The sequence below is a fragment of the Solanum verrucosum genome, unplaced genomic scaffold (assembly GCF_900185275.1).
Source record: "Solanum verrucosum unplaced genomic scaffold, falcon-dt-bn FXZP01000060.1, whole genome shotgun sequence".
In the NCBI taxonomy this organism is placed as follows: Eukaryota; Viridiplantae; Streptophyta; class Magnoliopsida; order Solanales; family Solanaceae; genus Solanum; species Solanum verrucosum.
Genome location: NW_026020129.1, coordinates 2035971 through 2059697, shown reverse-complemented (window position 1 = coordinate 2059697; position 23727 = coordinate 2035971). Strand labels below are relative to the sequence as shown.

The following is a 23727-nucleotide window of genomic DNA, read 5'->3' as shown; positions in this document are numbered from 1 at the left end:
TCTGAAGCTCCTGCTAGTGAGTTATACAATCTGATACTCCATAGCAATAAAGTCAATTATACAAACTATAGCTATAACATACAAATATGATTTTTATTTTTGTTATATGTGAAAGTTGCTCTTTATTCTATTCCATAAATGGGGTATGAGAAGGATAAGATATATGTATGCCTATTCCCTTATTATCTTACGACATTTGGTTAGGACACAAAGTTTATTCTATTCCAAAAATAGGAAATTGTATAATAACACTGAGCCTTTTTGAAGACAGAAGACCTTACTCCTTTTTTGTGGTGTAGAAAAGTTATTATCTTTAATAGACCCTTGGATCAACAAAAGATTATCATAAGCATATATGCAAAAATAATACTGATCCTTTTAATTTGTTTGACCTACTTTTCTTTTTAGTTCGTTTGAAAAAGAATGAATTTTTTTTTACCTACTTGGCATGTATTGATTTAGTATCAGTTTAATCGAAATTATCAGTCTTAATGATCCCAATACAGTATATGATATTATCAGTTATACGAAAATTATCAGCCTTCATGAATGGAGGGTATGGGCTGTAAAATTTTTTTTGAGAGAATAGGTGTTTCTTGAATTACTTTGGATTGGAGTTATGAACATGTAATTATTTGGACAAATTACAGAAATACACATCTTTTGTTTCACTTATTTCCATTATCCCCTATTACTTTTAAAAATCTCTAAAATCCCTTATTTCTTTAATGTATCCGAGCTGCATATTAATGTATCCGAGCTACATATTATGTATCCGAGTTAGTTTTTAATGTATCCGAGCTACATATTAATGTATCCGAGCTAACATATTATGTATCCGAGCTAGTTTTTAATGTATCCAAGCTACATATTAATGTATCCGAGACAATATTTAATTTTTAAGGGATTAATGTAATTAGAAACTTATTAGGGATAGATTGTAATTTCATATTAAAACTATGTGATTTATGTAATTTACCCTTATTATTTTGAGTTTTATGGCCCATTTATGTAGTTTTTACTATAAATTTATTTAAGTTAAAACAAAATTTTCAATTGAAAATATTGTTATAAAATTAAATTAAAAATTCACTAAGATAAATATAAAAATAGATAAATAAGAATCTTGAAAAAGAAATTAATAGTAAGAAACTTATGCTATTAATGAAGAGTCAAATTTCTTAATTTTTTAAATAATAGACACAAACCTTCTGATTTTTCTTTAAGTTCCTTAATGAAACGTAACTAGGACATTCACAAACTTGGTTTTTTTTTCCTGGATCCTTATGTTGTAAATTAAAATGCAAAAGGTGAATATATTTAGGAGGGAATATAATACCAAACCTAAACTAATTTTTATTTTATTTTTAATAAATATGGACAAACTCATATCTTTACAAATTGGATATTTCTTGCTAAAATTATGTTTTACTTTTTTTGGACGAAAATAGACCTCGTTGGCTCCTTGTAATATGGAGTACTAGAACATTCACAAACTTGGTTTTTTTTCCTGGATCCAAACGTCGTAAATTAATATCCAAAAAGTGAGTATATTTAGGAGGGGAATATAATACCTAACTTTTTTTTTTTTTTTTACGAATTTGATCTTTATTGCTTAAGTTATATTTTGCTCTTTTGGACGAAAATAGACCTCTTCCTATAATACGGAATAATAGAACATTCACAAACTTAATTCTTTTTGTTTATTTTTTTTTTCCTGAACCCAAGGTTGTAAATTAAAATTCAAAAGGTGAATACAATTACGAGGGAGATGTAATACACAACATTTTTTTTTCCAATAAAATGAACAAACTCATATCTTTACAAATTAGATTTTTATTATTAAAGTTATATTTTGCGTTTTGGACGAAAATAATATGGGATAATAGAAATTTCACAAATTTAGTTTAAAACTTTAAATGCCAAATTTTCAAATTTTGGGTGTTTTGAATTTCTTTCCATGTATATTCACTATAATGTCACTGTCCATGAAAATAGAAGGAACGAAAAGACAAATACAAAAAATGACGAGAAATATCTTAAAATAAAATAGGCACAAAATATTTTTTTTTTAAAAATTAGAAAAAGGGAATGAGCTGTCGGTTTTGTTTTAGGGAAATTGTACATAATGGCAAACTATTAATTTAAAATAAAAAAATAGCTAAAGTTTCATTTATTTCCATTGAGGAGCAAATCTCTCGGTCAGTTTGCTATTAATAGGTTTTTCTCCTTCACCCGATCTCAGTACAAGTCTCTACTAGCTAAATTGCTTCTTCTCTGATTTCAAGCCCTTCGGTATTGCGGAGCTGCCGCTATGATTCTCGCGGAGATTTCTGGAAATATAGCTTGCCGGTTCATTTCTGAAGGAAAAAGTCGCGATCTTTTTTATCAAAATCGGATTAGATATACACTCTAACACCCATGTCGTTGTGAATCAATATTGGTATACATATTCCTAATATATACTTGTATACAAATTAAAGCTTTATACAAATATACAATTGACAAACCTAAAATAATAGACATATACATATACCTATTATATACAAAATACAAGGACGAACTTGCTCTATATAAATATACAAATTTGAAAAAATAGTCAACAATTTCATATACTTATACAACTCACAATAACACTATATAAACTACATCGAATTCTATTTTTCATTTATATACATATTCCCAATATACACTTATATAAAAGATTATATACATAAATTAAAGCTTTATACAAATAAAAATATTCCCCTGCCCAATTCTCTTTTGTCTTTCTCTTTCTCATTTTATACAACATAATTGATAAATTGCGTTTCTGTTTGTATAAAGCGCGAGAAAATTGTATATACACATGCAAATACATATATATTCGTCCTATACACTTATAATTATACAATAAAAATATACCCCTGCCCAGTTTTATGTTTGTATAATGTATAATTTGTGTTTGTATAAAGTGAAAGAGAGAGCGATTTTTGATATACAAATATTTTTGTCAACGATTTATACAAACGAGAGACTAACAACAATTTATACAAATGGCTTGCCAGCGAAATTATACAAATCTGAAGAGGAGCCAACGAATTATACAATTGCTTCTTTTTGTATATATGTATAGCGAAATAGACATAGCTTTCAATTGTATATGTATAGCGAATTATACATATATATGTTTGCTATGGAGCGCAATTATGCAAACTTTGTTATAGCATACAAATATGATTTTTTTGTTTGCTATATGTGAAAGTTACTCTTTGTTTTAACATAATATGTAAACAATCTTCAAAGTAGAGCTGTCAATATGGGCCGGCCCACCCCATCCGGGATAATCCATACAGACTTTGAAATTTGACGGATCAGGCCGAGCTAGCCCATTTTTTGTGTGACCCAAAAAATGGTCGGCCCAGCCCACAAGTACGTGGGCTACGGGCTTGCCGGGTCAGCCCTCTTTTCGTTAAAGTATATTTTTATAATTTTTTTAAATTAAATTATAATTAAAAATATTATCATAAATATCGACAAGATAATATTATATGATGTTAGTGTTACTACTTATTGATCAAATCCACAAATAAAATTATCTTTATAATATTTAGGGATAAGGGTCTGAAAAATACCCCAACTTTGGTCGGATTTGCTGTTAAGATACCAAACTTTCATGAGGACCGTTTAGCTCCCTAGAATATTTAATACCGTATTTTAAACATATATATTTGCCCACGTGGACATAAAAAATAATGCAAAATTTATAAATAGTAATGTGTCCACGTGGACACATATATACATTAAAAATACACTATTAAATAAATCAGGGGGTAAAAAATACGGTATTAAATAGTTCAGGGGGTAAAAAATATGGTATTAAATAGTCTAGGGAGGTAATAGGTCCTCATGAAAGTTTAGTATTGCAACAACAAATCCGACCAAAGTTGGGATAATTTTCAGACCCTTATCCCTAATATTTATTAAGTTTGATTTCAAGTAAAAGCATAAATAGCTAAATAAAAATATTAGCCTAATTATTTTCCAATGATCATTATAAAACACAAAAATTATGACAATATTCCATAGGCGACGGCCTATGTAGTGATTCCTAGAAATTTTAGGGAATTTTTATTTTATGTAATACATATTTTATAAACATAATTTGTATTTAAATTGTAATATTTCAAACTTTAAACTGATTTGGAGTTTAGACTCTTGTTATTTTTAATACTCTATTTTATTTGGCCCACGGGCCGGCTCTATCCATATTTCTCAAGCCCCACAGATAGGCATGCTTATTCAGGCCGGGCAAAAAAGCCTTTTTCTTAAAGCAACTTTCACATATAGCAAACACAAAATTCATATTTGTATGCTATAACAAAGTTTGCATAATTGCGCTCCATAGCAAACATAAATATGTATATTTCGCTATACATATATAAAAGAAAGCAGTTGTATAATTTGCTTTGGTATACATATACAAAAAGATCAATTGTATAAAGTGAGAGAGGCGAGTGAGCGAGCGAGATCTGGGAGAGGAGAGAGAGGGGAACGAAAATATATGTATATATACAATTTTCACGCATTTTATACATTTGCATTTTTATATAAAGTGAGAGAGCGAGATCTGAGAGAGTGGCGAGCGAGATCTGGAAGAGGGGAGAGAGGGGAACGAAAATATATGTATATATACAATTTTCTCTCTCTTTATACAAACACAAACACACTTTATACACTTGCGTTTGTATAAAAAACGAGAGAGGTGAGGGAGAGAACGAGAGTGGCGAGCGAGATTCACCAGGAGAGAGGTGAAATAACAACAATTTGTTATGAGGTACAATTAAATCAAACTATATTTATAGCATTTAATTTGAATTAATAGTTTGCTATTATATACAATTTTCCCTTTCTTAAATGGGATCCAAAAATCATAGTCCAACCCTATTAAATCACGGGTTAGGCCAGGCCGGCCCAACGGGCCTAGCCCATATTGACGGCTCTACTTCAAAGTAATTGCTTTAGAACATGCGAGTTTTAAATAGTTTGAACTTCATCACTTGATCGTTTTAATAAGTTTGGCGGCCTAAAGTTAAACTTCATAAAGAGGTCTTATTTTCTTAGTTGACATATATAAATTGAATAATTATAACATGTTCAATGTAATTCTACAAATGAGGTCTAGAGAGGTAGGATATACACGGATATTATGAAGTAAGAATACAAATAATGTAAATTTTCAATGAAAAATAGATATTATCAAGTTAGAATAATAAAATCTGACTCAAAAAATTGAAAAGTTTATAAAATAATGGAAAAAAGGGACAAATATACCCCCCGAACTATTGTAAATGCTGTGTAGATACCTCTGTCATACTTTTGGGACATCGGTGCCTCTGCCGTCCAAAAACTAGAGCATATATATACCCTTCACTCTAACAGAAGACTAAATAGGGACACGTGACACAATCTTATCCGCCGATCCGATATTTAATAAATGTAGGGTCAGTGGATAAGATTATGACATGTGTATATCTGTTAGTATAAAGTGTACATATGGTCTAGTTTTTGGGCGACGGGGGCACCAATGTCCCAAAAGTATGATTGAGGATATCTGCATACCATTTACGATAGTCTGTAGGTATATTTGTCCTTTTTCTCTAAAATAATATCAAAATAGTGTTGCGCTGAATTTGATAAGTTGATATAATGATATTAAAATAGTTTGATTAGTTTTACTGCTTGAAATTTGAAGAAGACAAAAAAAAATTTGATCTTTTTATAAATACAACAATAGATTTTGCATAATGTAGAAGGTTTGAACTTTGAGAGACTTTAGAAATACAATAATGAAAGGGGAATTAAAAAAGTAAATATAAGAATAATAATATTGATTCGTGATAATCGTTAGAATATAAATGAGCAACAACATAAATAGTCACATAAGAAAGGATACTAAAATTAACTAAATTCATTTCTCATATTACAATGATCTTTATATTAAATGAGGTGAAAAAATATTCTATTTTGTATCCAAAAAATTCTTTTCAAATTCATCAATACATGAGATTTTTTAACAATATATTTACATTTATATACATCTTTGAGAGGAAATGGGGGTCCAAAGCTATTGCTTCACTGGTCTAATTTATATTTATTCCTATTGATAATTTTTAATTTTAATAAAAGATCGCTACACATTTTATCTAGGGGAAAGACTCAAATATGCCATTAAATTATTAGAAAAGGTTCATTTATGTCGTCCGTTAAAAGTTTAACTCATTTATGCCATTACCGTTATAGAAAGGTCCATTCATATCACTTTTTTTCATTAACGGACCCATTTCCAAATTTCCAAAAACCATTACATGTCACCAATTTAAAACCATGTCATTTAATTAAAAATTAAAACAAGAACCCAAACCCATTGACATAAAACCAAACCTCAAATACAACAACGGTGATGCAATCACCATAAACAACACAAGTAGGGGTGTACAAAATCGAACCGAAAATCGAACCAAACCGCAAACCGAGTCGAATCGGAAAAAAAAAACCCGACTAGTGGTTAGTTTGACTTGGTTTGGTGTTGAAAAAAAACCCAACTATATTTGGGTTGTTTTGGTTTTAACTACAAAAAACCAACCCGACATTATATATATAATTTTAATTTTTTATTTTATACATAAAATTATTTACTTTGCTATAATTTTTAAATATTTCTTATACTTTTTCATAGTTTTTATCTTTTAATATATTATTTCAAGGTTGAAACTTAGAATTTTGAATGGTTCCATAAAAATTATAGTTCATAGATGTTGGTAATTATAATAAAATTTAAATCAAAATCAAATTAATACTAATGCAAAAAGAAAATCAATTTAACACTAAGAATGACAATAATATTGAATATTTGTTCTTTGGTTTTACATTGGTTTAGACAATTAAAGTACATAATCTAATTTTAATTTCCTTTAGGGTCTGTTTGGAAAGCCACCAGGTAATTGGAATTGGTGTAATTACTAGGGTAGTAATTATCAGCCTAGTAATTACATAGTCTAGTATTTACACTGACCTGTTTGGTTGCCACAGTGTAATTACACATGTCCTGTTTGGATGTCACAGTGTAATTACACATATTCTGTTTGGATGCACAATTGCAAACATAAAATTATAATAAATTTTAAAAATAAAAATTAATCATTTTAAATTTATACTAGACAAATAATTTTTTGTATAAATGACATTAAATTAAATATTTAAGATATATATTCTTTTTTGAAATATATTAATTAATAAACATATTTACTGTAACTAATATTATGAAAAAGTAATTGATTTATATTTTTTCAAATTAATATATTTCAATTGAATTGATCGTAACAACTAAAAGTATGAAGTTTCTACGGACATTGTGAAATGCATGTTTGATAAAAAAGAATAGTAATATATAAATAAAATATCATAAATTATTAAATGTTTGACAAAAATATAATCTATCAAGTCTAATTAAAAAATGGCGTGCAATGTAAATTCAATATTACTAAAACAAATGAAACTGAAAATATAACATAAGTAATAAATTCAAAACAAAAAATTTAACATAATACTCTTATAACAAATTTCAACATAGCAATAAATATGATTTATTTTATTTCTTCATAATAAAGAAAACGTAAGTCTATAACCTTACTTAACAATAAATTCTATTTTAATTTAAAAATTAGAATACTAATAAAATTATGCTAATGAAAAAATAAACATGGCATAAAGAAATAGATAATACGAGAAAACTACATAGAATCACGTAAAGTAAGGTTGAGAACAAGAATAAAATGAAATATAATAATATAAAATATAAAATAGACTTTTACAAATTTTTGGAATAATAAAAATAAAAATAAAAATAAAAATAAATTAAAATAATAGAAGTAAAAAAAATTAAAACAAAAAAAATAAAAATAGAAATTAAAAAAAAATGAAAAAGTAATCAGGTGGTAATTACACCATGTAATTACCAGCAATTCACAACCTCTGTCTGTGAATTGTAGAGTGTAATTACCCCCTGCCAATTACACCAATTACCTACTGACCAAGTAATTACCTGTCCTTCCAAACAGGACAAAACAATGTAATTACACCAATTACACCAAATCCAATTACCAGGGTGTCCGTCCAAACAGACACTTAATATTTAGTCATGTAACTAATACTTATTAAACTTATTTTAGCATGATTTAATACGTTTTAAATTATGATCATTTTCATTATGACTTGTTAATTTGCAATAATTATTTTACATGATTTTATTATTATTATTATTATTATTATTGGATATTTTAGTGTCATTAATCATATCATTGTTTGTGTTGTATTCTTAAGAAACACCTTAGATAGTTGTATTTTGGTAGGACTGAAAGAATATTTGAAGTACAAGTAAATTATATGTTTGTATGAATACTTTAGCGGAAAAACCTGAAAAAACTCAAAAACCCGAAAAAATCCGAAAAACCCCGAGGTTGAAAAACCCGAGTTTTATTAATTTGGTTTGATTTATAGATTTAAAAATCCGACACAAATAATTTGATTTGATAATTAAAAAACCCGAACCAACCCGACCATGTACACCCCTAAACACAAGGAGGCACACAGCTAAAACTTACCCTACTCCTCGTGTAAACAATATGTAAAATTAATCAACTAACTTTGAACTTGACTTTAGCTAATTCTAATTAGACTTGAATTCCTTATTTTTATTTATTTTGTAGACAGCCTTTTTAGACCGTACGTTTCGTATTTCACTAATCATCGAAGTGATAGTTTAGCTAAAAATATATACGATATACAACATTTTACAATTTAAACACTTATATTTTATACATGCTATATTAACCTTATATTATACGCGCTTTTACACTGTCATTTAATACAACTATTTTCTATTTCAAAAAACTCGAACCCGAAATCCCAGATTAAACAACTCTACAAATAATTAGGGGTGTTACTCTCTAATTACATCACCATAACGTCAACCAGGATTAATTCTAGAATTGTATTTCATGACTCATGAATATCAATAAAAAAACACAAATAACCAAGGTCGCATGTCTTTCATTTTCTATCACGGTCAAAAAAAGCCATAGGGGACTACTTATTGTATTTCTCTATTTTAAATAGTTTTAGCAAGCGCATATAAATTAGGCCACGTAAACTCCGGACAGAACACAAATTTGAATTAAGTTATTTTGCTAAAAAACTTAGATTTATCGAGCTAGGTAGGCATTTGTGATTAATATGACAGAATATGAATCGCGAAAATGGATGATTTTGGTAGCGACTATCTGGATTCAAGCATTCACCGGAACGAATTTCGACTTCTCAGCTTACTCGTCGGAGTTGAAGGCTGTTTTGGGAATTTCACAGGTTCAGTTGAACTACCTGGCGACGGCGTCCGATCTCGGAAAAGCGTTGGGATGGTCATCGGGATTAGCGCTGATGTATATGCCGTTGTGGTCCGTCATGTTTGTAGCTGCTTTTATGGGGTTGTTTGGTTATGGAATTCAATGGCTTATCATTCTTGACTTCGTTTCATTGCCTTATTTTGTGGTTAGTATTATTCTTTCCATCTTTTTTGCTACGGGTTTCAATTAGGCATTTATATTCTTTAATTTTGGGTGTAAGCTCAAGTAGACATTTAAACTGGTACAAAATTGAACCAATAAATACATGCATCCTATATAACATTCTACTCCCTCTGTCCAATTTATGTGACTTACTTTCTTTTTTAGTAAGTCCCAAAAAAATGATACATTTCTATATTAAGTAACAATTTAACTTTTAAATGTCAATTTTATCCTTAATGAAATGGTTTATAGTCACACAAATTTCTCTCATTCATTTTAGACCACAAATTTTAAGAGTTTTCCTTTCTTTCTTAAATTGTGTGCCGAATCAAACTACCTTACATAAAATGAGATGAATGAAGTACATGACAATTTGAGTCCTACGTGTGTTATGTCATATATTACTCATGATTTACTTGTTTAACCAAGTTAAAAAAGGGCGTATATATATGATGCCTATATATTAAATATAGTATTAGTGTGTACTTGTGTAAAATTAAGATTATTTTTTTCTTTTTCATTTTGCAGTAGTAGTGAGATTGTTTTTTATAATGATATTTTTAGGCTTTAATTAGCTGTCTAACTAATCACGTTTTATTTCTAATTCATAATATAATTATCTATACTAATGTTAGTAGTAATTGTTTTCAAATGAATTCGTTGTGTTGGGCTTATTATTTTATTTAAATAAATAGTTAATGTAGTGTCAACTTCATCAATTAGATATTTATTTTAGTCCGTAAAAGGTCGAAATATAAATCATTGAATAGCCAAACCCTTTTTAAAATAAATAAATAAATAAATACCAGAAGTATATAGAATTACATGCTAGTATATCTTTATGGCTGCCTCTTTTTTCTTTTATCCTTTTTTTTACTACTAGTGTTAAAGCATTAATTATTCTCTATCCCTTTACTTATCATGACAAAACAAAGGTTATATACTAGTAAGCTTATTTTTAGTCGTTTGAATTCACTTTAAGCTGTCTATCAAAAAGTAAAAATTATGTGTTATAAATCATAAATTACAGATATTTAAGACCACATAAATATCAGTGGCCGTGGTGTAGTGTCTCTGAATAAGTCTGGTATATTATACACCAGACACTTCATTCACAGTTGTCCAAACTACTGTTCTACGTTAAAAAAAAATCCCAACGTTTTGTTAGTGACAGGAGAAAAGAGACACTTGTCCTTTTACTACATGGGTTATATCTTGTGTGTACGAGTTCCTCTCGACAAAAAATATACTCTTTTCGTTTAATTTTATATGAGTTAGTTTGGCTCAATATAAAATTTAAATAGTTTTTTAAAAATAAATAAATTATGATAAAAAATAAGTGATAGATATTTATATAGTTAAAAATCATTAGATTAAGAGTAAAATAAGTATTTTAAAGTTAAAATTGTTATTGAATATAGAAATGTATCATTTATTTTAGACCGATTAAAAAGAAAAGTAACTCACATAAAGTGGAACAAAAAGAGTATTGTAGTTAAAAAAAATTTATGTACGTATATTAAATGTTGAATTCCGACTTCTTGATATGGTTACTAATCTATATTTGAACTTTTTAATGAAAATTCTGGCTCCATGAACTCCAGAATTTTCCATATGTTACATCAGTTATATGTCCATTTCAAACCGTTAGCATTTAAAAATACTAATAACCAAAATCATTTTTCCTCAAGGAAAAATTAAATAAATCATTTAAATTAATGAAAAAAAAGAAGTATACTAATTCTTGGTTTTATCCTGTATTATTTCTTTACTTCTTGTAAATCATTCATCTCCCTGGACTAATTAGCGCGATATTTGTGAGTTCAAACAAACCTAATGTTTTTGACTGGAATTATATATTACATATGTCAAAACAATGTTTATAATATTAGATGAACTCTGAATTCTGAATTCACGACTATTGACTAATCATTGCAGGTATTTTTCTTATGCTTGTTAGCTGGAAGCAGCATCACATGGTTCAACACAGTTTGTTTTGTTCTCTGCATAAAAAATTTCCCTTCTAACAGACCATTAGCACTTGCACTTACTGTAAGTTTTAATGGAGTTAGTGCAGCCTTATACAACCTTGCTGCAATTTCATTAAATCCTTCTTCAACTCACATTTACCTTCTTCTTAATGCTTTCATTCCTCTATTAACTTCAATTGTATCACTTATCCCAATTCTTCGACAACCCCCTGTCGATCCCCTGCCTTCTGATTCCATCAAACACGAACAACTCATTTTCGTCCTGCTAAATTTCCTTGCTATTATTACTGGCTTCTATCTTCTCTTTGTACATTCAAATGATTTATCAACTGCTCGTGTCATTTTTGGTGGTGCCATTTTATTACTAGTCCTTCCATTAGGCATTCCTGGGATTATTTATGCACGCGATTGGTTTCAACGTAAGGTGTTCTCTAGTTTTACTCTTCAAGGTTCCGGCTTCCTTCTAGTGGATGATGATGATCTTGAATTTCATAGAGAGTTTCTTAGTCGCGAGAATAGCCAGATTAGTGTAACGTCTTATGGTGTAAATGGCGATGGACCGACTCTTACATTAAGCCTAACGAGGTTTATTGGGAGTAGTGGAGATGGTGATGAAGGATCATGTTGTGGGAAAATGATTGGGGAGGATCAATTGTTTATGCTTGGAGAAGAACATAAGGCGGAAATGTTGGTTAAAAGAGTGGATTTTTGGTTATATTATTTTGCTTACTTTTGTGGAGGAACAATTGGGCTTGTGTATAGTAACAATCTTGGACAAATTGCACAATCACTTGGACATACTTCAATGACTTCTACTCTTATTACCTTGTACTCGTCCTTCTCCTTCTTTGGTCGTTTGCTCTCTGCAGCTCCAGATTTCATCAGATTGTAAGTAATTAAAACCTCACTTTTACTCTGTTTTCATATTTTGTATCAAAGGGTTGGGAAGGAGGGAATGCAGTGGTGTAGTCACATAGATAGAGTGAAAGGTTGCCCGTTAAACTTAACTTGGCTTCAAATGATAACGGAACTTCCAACTTTCAAGATGAGCATCTAGATACCTCCAAAATTTATGTGTTAGTTGTCCGCGAGACACAATGAGGATGAATTAATGTGTCTAGATGTGTATTTTCAAAGTTTTACCAATATTATACTGTATATATAGGCCAGAAATTACTTTAAAATATTAAAACTTAGGCGATATTCCTGACTTCCCCCATTGAGGAAATGGATCATGACACTCTGTATACTGACTTTAGTTGTTGCATTAGGCGCAAAGGTGGATTTAGGACAAGGTCTATATATACATTTGTGAAAAAAAACAAATTAAAAAATGTATACATGTAATAAAATCACGCACATTCTGAACCAACTGACTCTAGATCATGAATTCGTTATAATTAGAGTTGCAATTGAAAATGAAGGAATTTCTTTGGCAGGAAGTTTTATTTTGCAAGAACAGGATGGCTAGCAATAGCATTAGTTCCAACACCAATAGCATTCTTCTTAGTAGCAGCAAGTGGAAATGAGGCAGCACTTCAAGCAGGAACAGCTCTAATTGGCTTGAGTTCAGGATTCATCTTTGCTGCAGCAGTGTCAATAACATCAGAACTCTTTGGACCAAATAGTGTTGGAGTGAACCACAACATTCTCATCACAAATATCCCAATTGGATCACTTGTCTATGGTTTCCTTGCTGCTCTTATTTATGACAATAATGCTGCTGCTGGTTTTGCTACTTTTTCAATACAGATGGTTAATGATTCAGTAGTTTGTATGGGGAGAAAATGTTACTTTTCAACTTTTATTTGGTGGGGTTGTCTTGCCATATTAGGACTTGTTTCAAGTGTGTTGTTGTTCTTAAGAACTCGACCTGCTTATGAGCGATTCGAGCAAAATCGTAGGATAAGCTAAGTTTGTTGGAATGATCATCTTGAAGTTTGTTATCTGCTAAATTTTGTATTCAATGAAATATATAGAATAGTAACACTATTCTAGATGTAGGAATGATAAATCGAGCTTAGTGAATTTACAGCATGTCCTTAAGAAAGTTATTTTCCTCAAATATATGAGGTTCTGGAATATATCCTTCTATGATAGAATGATTTACTTTAGCAAAATAGTGGGGTGCCTCAAATTTAGCTGAATTTTGTACTCACTCAATGACGGCAAATGACACTTAAGTTTTTAAGAAGATCAAAAAGAGTAGAAAACTTAGAAAATTCGTAGTTGAAAAATAGAGAGGAAACTCCTCTATTTCTAGCCAACTAAGTATAGTATGAAGAAGTGCTTAGTACGCCTTGTTAGAATAGTTACAACCCTTTGAAAAAGTCACAATCCATCAAAAAGTTCACAACTCATTCAAATTGAAAAGGTGTTCTTGGAGCACTAGCTCCTAAGTTGGTCATTGTCCTAAATTGGATCGTGACAAAGTTAGTATACTTATTTGGAAAAAATACATTGAATAGCTGCCCATCAAAATGATAGCCGATAATTTTTTTATATATATATATTATTGTTTAATTACATATTATATACATTTTAAATTCAAAATAGTGTATATATCTTTTGTATATTTGACTTGGTAGTGCAATAATTTTGACCGACCAACCAACTATTTTTTACTAGACTAATAATCAAAAGATTTACCACTAATAACCTCACAAGTATCATGATTGTGTAGATTTCAATAACATCAGTACATACAGCTTGAACACTTTTCATATATACCTATCAAGAATCTAATCTCCCCAAAGTACTAACAAATAACATCAAATATTTCCACACAAAATAATACTACTAATATATTAATGGTAGGTACAAAATGTTTCATTCTTAATGCAAAGAAACAATCTTTCATAAGCCAAAGCCATTTTCTTTGCAGTGAACATAGAAGATGCATATTCCCTACAAGCCTTTCCTCTTCTTGCTAATTTCTCTCTTCCTTCTTCAACTACTCTTTCAAGTGCTTCAACCAAGGACTCTACATTTGGTGTAAACATAAATCCATATTCATCATTCACAACAATTGTTCCTTTTATACTTGGAAACCTTGAAGCCATAATTGGTTTCCCACTCATCATTGCTTCCATTAATGTAAGATCAAGTCCTTGTGGTCTAAGTGTTGGATTTACAAATATGTCTATTGAGTTATAAAATGCTTTTAATTCAGATGGATTCATTGAACCTAATACTATAACTTGAGGTCCTAAATCTTTGTACCTTTGTAACCAAGGTCCAGAGCCAGCTACTATTAAATAAACATTAGGGTATTTTTCTTTGAGTTGTGAAAATGCTTCATGAAGTAAAGGGTGTCCTTTATCTTTTACTAATCTTCCAGCTACACCAAGTACTATGGTTGCATTTTGTGGTAAACCTATTTTGGACCCAAAATCATGACCTAATCTTGAATCTTCACAAAAATCTTTTTCATCTACACCATTGACAATTACATGGACTCTTTTTCTTGGAATTTGGTACACATCTCTAAGCATTTCTCCACAACTATCACTTATAGCTACATGATGTGCATAGTTATGAAAAAATCTAATTTCATTTAGCACCTTAGGTATCATGCCTTGTAGTCCTTGGTTGAAACTCGAGGACATAGGCTCGTTAGGGTTTCTAGCTAAATCTTGGAATATGCTTGATTGTACACTCTCTAGAGCTATTCCATGCCATGATACCACGAGATTCGGAAGGCTAAGAGCTACATGATGAGGCAATGCCACACTTTCTGAGTGAATTACATCGAAAGGCTCTCTCTCATTTTCCTCTTGATATTGTTCCCATGCCTTATTGTAACGCCATCTCCCTGCCTCGCCTTCATGCCAATGAATAATTGGTGAACTTTGTGAAGAATCATCGATCATATGTGATGTAGTAGGAGTAACATGTTCCATAGGAGGTGAAGTAAAGACATGTACTTGATGACCACGACTTGCCATAGCCATATGCAATGTATAGGCATGACGTTCCATGCCACCGGGGGTAGCACTCATAGGCCATTTCCTTGAAAAGACCGCGATTTTTAGAGTTTTCAATGGGGATTTTTTATCGTTGAACTTCAAACGATTCCATGAAAACTCAGCATCGCGTAGATCGCCGGACCATGACTTGATTTTGGAAGAAGTGGTGGTGCAAATGGAGTTAGTAGGGGTATGGAGGAGTAGAAGAATTGGAATGGTGAAAAGAACAATGAAAAAGAGGGTGGTACAAAGGCTAGAATTAAGAGAAAAAAGAGGCTTTTTAGGCTTGTTGAATGCCATTATGTTTGAGGTTTGAAAAAATAAAAGGGGGTGTATAGAAATATAGATATAACTTTAATTTGTATAATAAAGGGGACTTTTTCAAAGTTGATATGCTAAGGAAAGTGGGAAAGTTTGGCACATATGCACGCACTTAAGCAAAAGCGCATTGGATTGTTGAGTTGGCCTTTTGCTTGCTTTTTAGTGCGTTCCTCACGCATAATGCAAGAAAATTAAAAAGTTGGGTCATAATATATAAGTGAAGTTTAATGTGAAAGGGCCTAAAATTATTCTAACTGATGAATGAATTTTAGGTGGCCGTCACCCTAATAATCAAAAAGACTTTTCATGTGATGCCCATGAGAAAAAAAAAAAACAGAATCGCATGTGAGGGGAGTGATGAGATTAAAAAATAAAAATATGTTTAGATAAAATAATTATATATTTCAACATTAATTTAATCGTGCAAAAATGTCATAAAGTAAGCAAACAAATTGAAATTTGATTCTACAATCCTAAGACTCAAGACCCTCGGCTTGCTTGGATATCATGTTAAATTGTGTGATCATCTTGTCTAAAACTTAAGCTATTAAAGAGAATAAACTTTTCTTTATTTAATCTGAATGGTTAAATAAATATTTGTTTACGTAATTAAACATTTGTGAAATGACCAAGAGTAACGATGTTGTTGCTTTCTTGGCACATGTGAGCTGCGAGATTCTTTTTAGTAAGCATTTTGTACTTAAGCTAATTAATCTACACTTAACTTGCATATCGTACTCCCTCCATTTAATTTATATTTCTATTATTATTACTTATAGAAGGGGATTATAAAGTTCGTTTAAATGTAGGCACACTGTTCGATAAAAGAATTTGTTTTTTTTTAATAATGATAAGAAAAATATGTAGCATGAATTATTTTTAAAAAAAATTATAATAATCATTTTTGGCAGTACTAATAATGGGAAATCATTCCACAAATGTAATTCATATATGTAGTTCCTAACTAATTTGACTTACTAAAGGCACAAATGCTTTCAAATTGAAAGGATATTGCTTTATAAAATGCTTTACTTTGTGGAAATATCTAACATAAAGAGAGAGTGATGTATAAGTTTTTTTTATTTATAAAAGTCAACCATTCAACTTAAGCAAACTTGCAAATTAGACGCATTTGGACATTGAATTTTGACGTTTTTAATTTAGAGTCTATCTTGTAGAAAGTATTTTGTGATGTACGTATTTTGTTGAAATACATTTACATGTATAGTTTTTAAGACAATTTTTATTTTTTTTGGTTGACTTTCTTCTTTTAAGTTTAATTGATGGCTTTTATTTCTTGATCTCTAATTAAGCATTAAGCAATAGAATGCCTTTGCTACTTTTATAAGCACCATTTTCATGCTTAAATTTTCAGTAATATATTAATTACGTGGTCGAAAAAATAGCTTTATCTTTTATTGGACGAAATGTATTGAGTAGAAGCACAAATAAGAGAGATAATATATATTTAAGGGATAAAAGGTGTTATATAGGTGGATGAAAATTATGGGAAAATTGTATGAAATTACAAACTATTAATTCAAATTCAATAATATAGTCATAGTTTATTTTAATATTTGTAATTCGCAGCAAACATTCCCTTTTTTTGCCATCTGATTCGGTATACAATTAGTCATTTTATACATTTCAGTATAAAATGTGTTTGTGTTTGTATAAAACGAGAGAAAAATGTATATACAAATACAAATACAAATACATATCTTATTATACAAATTACAATGTATAAATGAATTTATACAAAACTGACAATTTGTATAAAATTGGATGTATCTAGAGAATTATACAAATCAAAAGCTCCATAGCAAACATAAAATTTGCTATACAATCAAAAGCTCCATAGAAAACATAAAATTTGTTATGGAGCGCAATTATGCAAACTATAGCTATAACATACAAATACAATTTTTATGTTTGCTATATGTGAAAGTTGTTCAATTATATTTGAGCAGATTAAAATGAATTAAATCGATAAATTAATTTTGTTATAGCTAGCATGATTTTAGCCTGAATCAAATGGACAGAATTACTTGGACTAATAACGGATCATAATTCTAACTAAAAAATTATTCTTTATTTGTTCTTTTATACTTTATACCAAAACAAACTGGTAAAAGTTTTTTTTTATTGAAATCATTATTATGCTAAAATAAACCAAATACACAAACATTATTTTTCTAATGCTTTAAAATATTTTTGTATATATTGGTCAATTTAAGCTATAAGCAGCCTAAAATTAGCGCAAGTTTTCAAAAAGTCTAATTAGACTTGGTCCTAATATAGTTTGATGATATGAATATATTTAATATAAATTGAAAATTTTAACTTTTTACGCAAAGTAAAAAAAGAAAGAAGAGGAAATAATGGAGCTATATATGTTGACACATGTCTTTGTTGAACCTTTAATATTGGGATGTCCTTAATCTTGGTTTGGTCCACATGAGCTTTAAAAGCAAAATGGTCTACATAGGCATGAATTTATTTATTTTTGGGTTTTCGATCAGCCCAACTATTATGGATTTGCACTGCGTAGAGCTCCATTCGGGGGAAATACTCTCTTTCAAAGATTTTTTCATATCAGACTTGAAAAACTTATGTTAGGAAGATCTAGACAAGAAATTTGTAGTATATAACACAATTGAATAATCTTCTAGGCCACTTTCTATGTTTCTATGAAGAGAAATTTACTATTTTAATTTAGTCTCCATGTGTCGATGAATACATGCATAATATGTATTTTTACTACTGAATCAGGATAAATTATTATCCTAAGATGTAAACATTGTAACATAATGTTAAATTCATGTCAAAAATAGAAATGAGTGAATCAAAATGCCTCCAAAACTATCACATTGCTAAAAGGAAGTTATAATGTTTTATAAAACCTTATGGTGGTAACTTTCATTTATTTACAAACAGTTAGATCTCACCTCAACTCCATACTTTAAATACAATATTCATATATATAGATATAGACATTATATAATTATTTCAAGCACAATCTTCCATCATACATACATACATTTACTTGCTCTTACTATTAACACCCATTCTTGAATTCTTAATCACCACAATTTTGCTATCCTTGTTTCCTTTTGGTGCATAAACAACATACTTATTGCTTGATTTTGGTGAAGGTGGCCATTGTCCACAAGCCACAGCCATGTCCCTTAGTGGTTGAATTGCTTCTAATGTTTCAATAATGGCTGGCATTTTGGGCCTATCTTTTGGGTTCAAACTTGTGCATAGTGAAGCTAAATGGGCTATTTCTTTTGAACCTTTTACTGAATATTGTCCACCAAATCTTGGGTCCATTATACAACGCAATCTTCTACTACTTGACAAGTAAGGCCTGGTCCAATCCACTAAGTTTTGCTCATTTTTGGGCCTTGTTTTGTCCATTGCTCTTCTTCCTGTTAGTAGTTCTAGTAAAACTACTCCAAAGCTATATATGTCACTTCTTGTAGTAAGATGTCCTACATCACAAGTGGAACATGAACAAATTGTTCGCGCTTCGTGTTTACACCAAACAAATAAATGCAATGTATAAACTATGTTAATTACTTAATTATGGTTGAGATAAGGACCAATGCAATCTGACATTAATTTGTAGCAACTCTTAGACGTGGACAATTTTTTTTGGTTTGGTGTGAAGTGTAAACTTCAGCGATGACTAGTATTTTTCTCTAATGTTGAAGACCAATAACATAGAAAATAAATTTAGACCTATGTAGAAGTTGGTTTCGACTAGAATATATAATTTGTATGACTTTCCCTTATAATGGAGATTTTCCTTTGGATCGTTACAACGCTCGTTGAACGGTTCAAGTAGAAGTGAATAGGTAAGAAGTAAAAAGTCCCATATCAATCCATCTCCATAGGAGACAATATGAGCTTCATTTTTAACTTTCCCCCCTCATATTTAGTGTATTGCATTTTCCCACCTTTAGCAGCTAAAGTACTGTCTAGTGGGACACAAGTTCTTTAAAAACTGAAATTCATATAGGGCATAGGTCATAACTTAGGGATATTTTAATTTGAAAACTTGTGTCACATGCGATTGTTTTTTTGTTATGAGGGGTATAAGTTAAAGACCAACGTCGTTATGAGGGGAATAAGCTAAAGACCAACGCAAAATAAGGGCATAAGTGTCAAAGACTATTTCTATTATACCTGTGCTAACATATTCAGGGGCTGCATATCCATAAGTGCCCATTACTCTAGTAGTAACATGAGTGTTTGATCCTTCTGGGCCCATATGTGCAAGCCCAAAATCTGACAATTTTGCAGTAAAGTCCTGAAAATAAAAACATATATCTATTATACACATATATTATACATTAATTATATTGACTAAAAATTTGAAATAGAAAAAAAATTATAAAAATAAATAATATTTAAGAATACATACAGAATCAAGCAATATGTTGGAGGTTTTGAAATCACGATAAATAACAGGTTTTTCAGCACCATGCAAGAAAGCAAGGCCTTTGGCTGCTCCTATTGCTATCTTCAATCTTGTACCCCATGGCAATGACATCGATAACCCTGAATTTTTTATGCAAGTTATTTTATTTCAATTTTTTTTGTAATTCGTTTAAATTTGACCTTCCGTTCATTTGTATCTTTCGAGAAAATTACACATACTTCAATTACTTTAATCTTATAAAAACAGACTTACTTTTAAAGAGATGATTCTCAAGGCTGCCTTTGGGCATGAATTCATAAACAAGAAGGCGCTCTTCATCCTCGCAACAATAACCAATCAATCTTACCAAATTTTTGTGCCTTAGCTGCCCTAGAAATATTACTTCCGCCTATATATCAACCAAAAATAACTTGTTAAATAATTCAAAATATACATATTACTCACTCCGTCCATGTTTCACTTAATTAAGATCATCTCACTCATCAAGAATGAATAATACTGGACAAATAAAGGCAGACATAAAAAAACACGAAATAAACAAAAGATTTCTTTGTATATTGGGCTTTGACTTTTTAGCTTTAACTTGTTGATGATTAACGAGATTTCTATATTGTTATTCAGCCATATTAAGTTTTGGGACCCAACAATTATGAAAATCTTCATGAAGAAAAAATATTTAAACACAAAAAGGGGAAAAAACAAAAAAACACCAAAAAAATTAAAATAACGTGGGGCCACAATAGAACTGCCAAGTCCTATTTTATTATTTTATTTTTTCAAGTCCAAGCTTATGCTCTGTAAGTCAAGGATTTAAGTTATTTATTTATTTTTGAAGGAGCTCTTGTCTCTTCATATAGCTCATAAAACAATTGATATCCTGTCTCTTCATAGCTCAAAAAATACAATTGACATCAATAAAACAGAGTTTTCCTTGTATAGAAAAACAAAATTTAAAAATATAATTTGTAAAGGAATTTCATCAACTATAATCATATAACATCTCATACCCATGGAATTAACCAATTCAAATTCACGTCCCGTAAGATTTATGAAAGAGTATACACTTCCTACCAATAATTCTTCCACTTTTAGGGCTCTTGAACCCGCTCGACCCAAAACTTTTGGTTATAGGGAAGGAATCTCATTTTTCACAGTCATATCCCTTGATGCTCATAACTAGAGATGTCAAAATAAGCGGGTCAAAATAGGTTAATATGATAATTTGGCCCAAAAATTAGTTAGACCGAAATGGACTAGGCTAAAAGCGGGTCATATCTTAAATAATCTACTCATTCTTTTACTAAAATTTAGTTTCTTTCTTTGTTCTTTTATAATGTTTTAATTACCTAACAAATTTTTTTTTTTTAATTATAATAATATATAATATATCCGGCAAAAAAAATCTTCTTAAACATAATTTGATAATTAGATTTCTCAAGTATCAATATGGATAATATATCAGCTCAATTCTTAGATTAATTTAACTTGGCAAGTCAAAATAGAGGGAGTCATTAACTCACTCGAACTTAAACAAATTATATTTTTATGAACAAATTTTATCGTGCTCCGGATAACAACAAAAGTTACTAAAAGGAAATATAATAGATGTTAATAATAATTACCAGCCATTCCCTATGCCCTTGAAGTCCTTCGATATTAAGAAGCTTAACAGCAACAGCTTGAGATTTCAAACTACTCCTCAAATTCTCATCAACGTACCCTTTATGTACTGTCCCAAATCCACCTTCTCCAAGCAAATAATTTGTCGAAAAATTCTGCGTTATCGCGCGTAATTCACTCACCTGGAAATCAAACAAGTCAGGTCCAAATGTTTGAGCAAGATCCTCGTTAATCCGAGTTGACGAGGATCTGCTCAAATCCGAAAATGACAACCTACGAAATGATGGTAATGGACCTATATTCTTCGAAAAATCGGATTTCGAGGTTTTGCACCTACTAAAATTACCAAATATTGTTTGATCATCAGCTGAACAACAGTTAGCTGTAAAAGGTCTCCAAGATTTTGAGTCTTTAGTCATGATTTGGTTTGATGAAAAAAAGATGGAGAAGTTGATGGGAAATATAAGAAGGGATATGTGGATTAGATAAAGGTAATTTAATTAATTAATTAGGGTTAAATAATTGAGGTTTATTTTTTTAATTTAAATTTATTGATTATTATCCACAATGAGGTAAGGACATTCTTTGTGTAACTGCTCCAACCACTCTACTAAATAGGGTGTTTTTGTTCTAATTATTTTTTTGTGGGATTAATTTTGCTGCTTGATTTGTCAACTAACGTACTTGTCTTCATGCAAAAAAAGGTGTTATTTTTTTTTTGTAATAAAGAATTTGGAATAAATGGCACTTCAATTATGCCGACTTGACTTTAATTGGTTAAATCAAATAGAAATACTTGTATACTTTATGGTGTGAAAATATATGTAAAAGCTAATTGGTAGTTTGGAAATTAAGTTGAATGGAAAAAAGAAAAATGAAACGTATGCAAGACACTATAAGGTGCAATTTGTTTTCACACATAAAATGCATATCGAAACTAACTCAGCATCAAAAGCTAATTTGAATGATAAGAATTGTCCAAATCATATAAAAAGATTATTCATCTCTTAAAATGGCTCGACTTAAGGATCATTCACTTGTACTATAATGTAATTGTTAATTTTTATCTCTCAAATTCATGGTCTTTAACTTTTACTTCTATAGTTCATTTAATGAAAAAGTTTGTGGATTAAAATCCCCTTGATTATGACCTAATTTTGCTAGGAAAAATTAATTTCACAAGATAATTTTTTAGAGAATGTTTGTCTTGGGACATAACTTCTGTAGTATCTTAGCTTATTTGCAAGATCAAACTTTTTAGAAATTTTAGTCTTTGCCATAATTTCTGTCACTGAACTTATGGTCTGTGACATAATTTATGCAACTAATTTTATATCATGTGATATAACTTTGCTGAATTTATATCCCATGACATAATTTGTGTTACTAAACTTATTCCTTGCTATATCATAACCACTATCACTGAACTTATGCACTGGGGCTTTGTGTCACTAAACTTATGCATGCCTTGTGAATTTTTTTAATCATTTCGATGCAAGAATTTACACATGTCAATGATATAAATAAGTTACATCACATTATATTTTAATATGTTATATTGCATATATTTATCTTTTTCCTTTAGTTACTAATCACACTTTTTATTGATAGTTTAGTTTGAGAGGCTTTAATTTCACATTCTCAAGTTGGCAAGTTGAGGAAATTATTGCATCATATTTTTTACTTACTCCATGAAATATCTTCTTCTTATTGTTTTCCTTTATAAAAATAAAAAATAAAAAAACTCCCCCCGTGCACCTTTTCCATGAAGGAATCCC

The 23727-nt window shown here is 30.0% G+C and overlaps 3 protein-coding genes across 3 annotated transcripts; 1 reads left to right on the top strand and 2 right to left on the bottom strand.

Moving 5' to 3' along the window:
• The first annotated feature begins 9264 nt into the window (after positions 1 to 9264).
• On the top strand, positions 9265 to 13507 carry LOC125827007 (protein NUCLEAR FUSION DEFECTIVE 4-like). Its single transcript, XM_049506364.1, has 3 exons — positions 9265 to 9585; positions 11541 to 12481; positions 13033 to 13507. The coding sequence occupies exons 1-3, from the start codon at positions 9274 to 9276 to the stop codon at positions 13505 to 13507; spliced, it is 1728 nt and encodes a 575-aa protein (XP_049362321.1). The 5' UTR covers positions 9265 to 9273.
• Positions 13508 to 14377: 870 nt separating this feature from the next.
• LOC125827008 (uncharacterized) lies at positions 14378 to 15873 on the bottom strand. The gene has a single exon (XM_049506365.1). It carries the CDS (start codon positions 15859 to 15861, stop codon positions 14401 to 14403), a length of 1461 nt encoding a protein of 486 aa, XP_049362322.1. The 5' UTR covers positions 15862 to 15873; the 3' UTR covers positions 14378 to 14400.
• Positions 15874 to 18755: 2882 nt separating this feature from the next.
• LOC125827011 (probable serine/threonine-protein kinase PBL15) lies at positions 18756 to 22454 on the bottom strand. The gene is made up of 5 exons (XM_049506369.1): positions 21952 to 22454; positions 20582 to 20717; positions 20312 to 20448; positions 20074 to 20197; positions 18756 to 19376 (listed from the first exon to the last, which is right to left on the bottom strand). The coding sequence occupies exons 1-5, from the start codon at positions 22366 to 22368 to the stop codon at positions 18925 to 18927; spliced, it is 1266 nt and encodes a 421-aa protein (XP_049362326.1). The 5' UTR covers positions 22369 to 22454; the 3' UTR covers positions 18756 to 18924.
• Positions 22455 to 23727: the final 1273 nt, after the last annotated feature.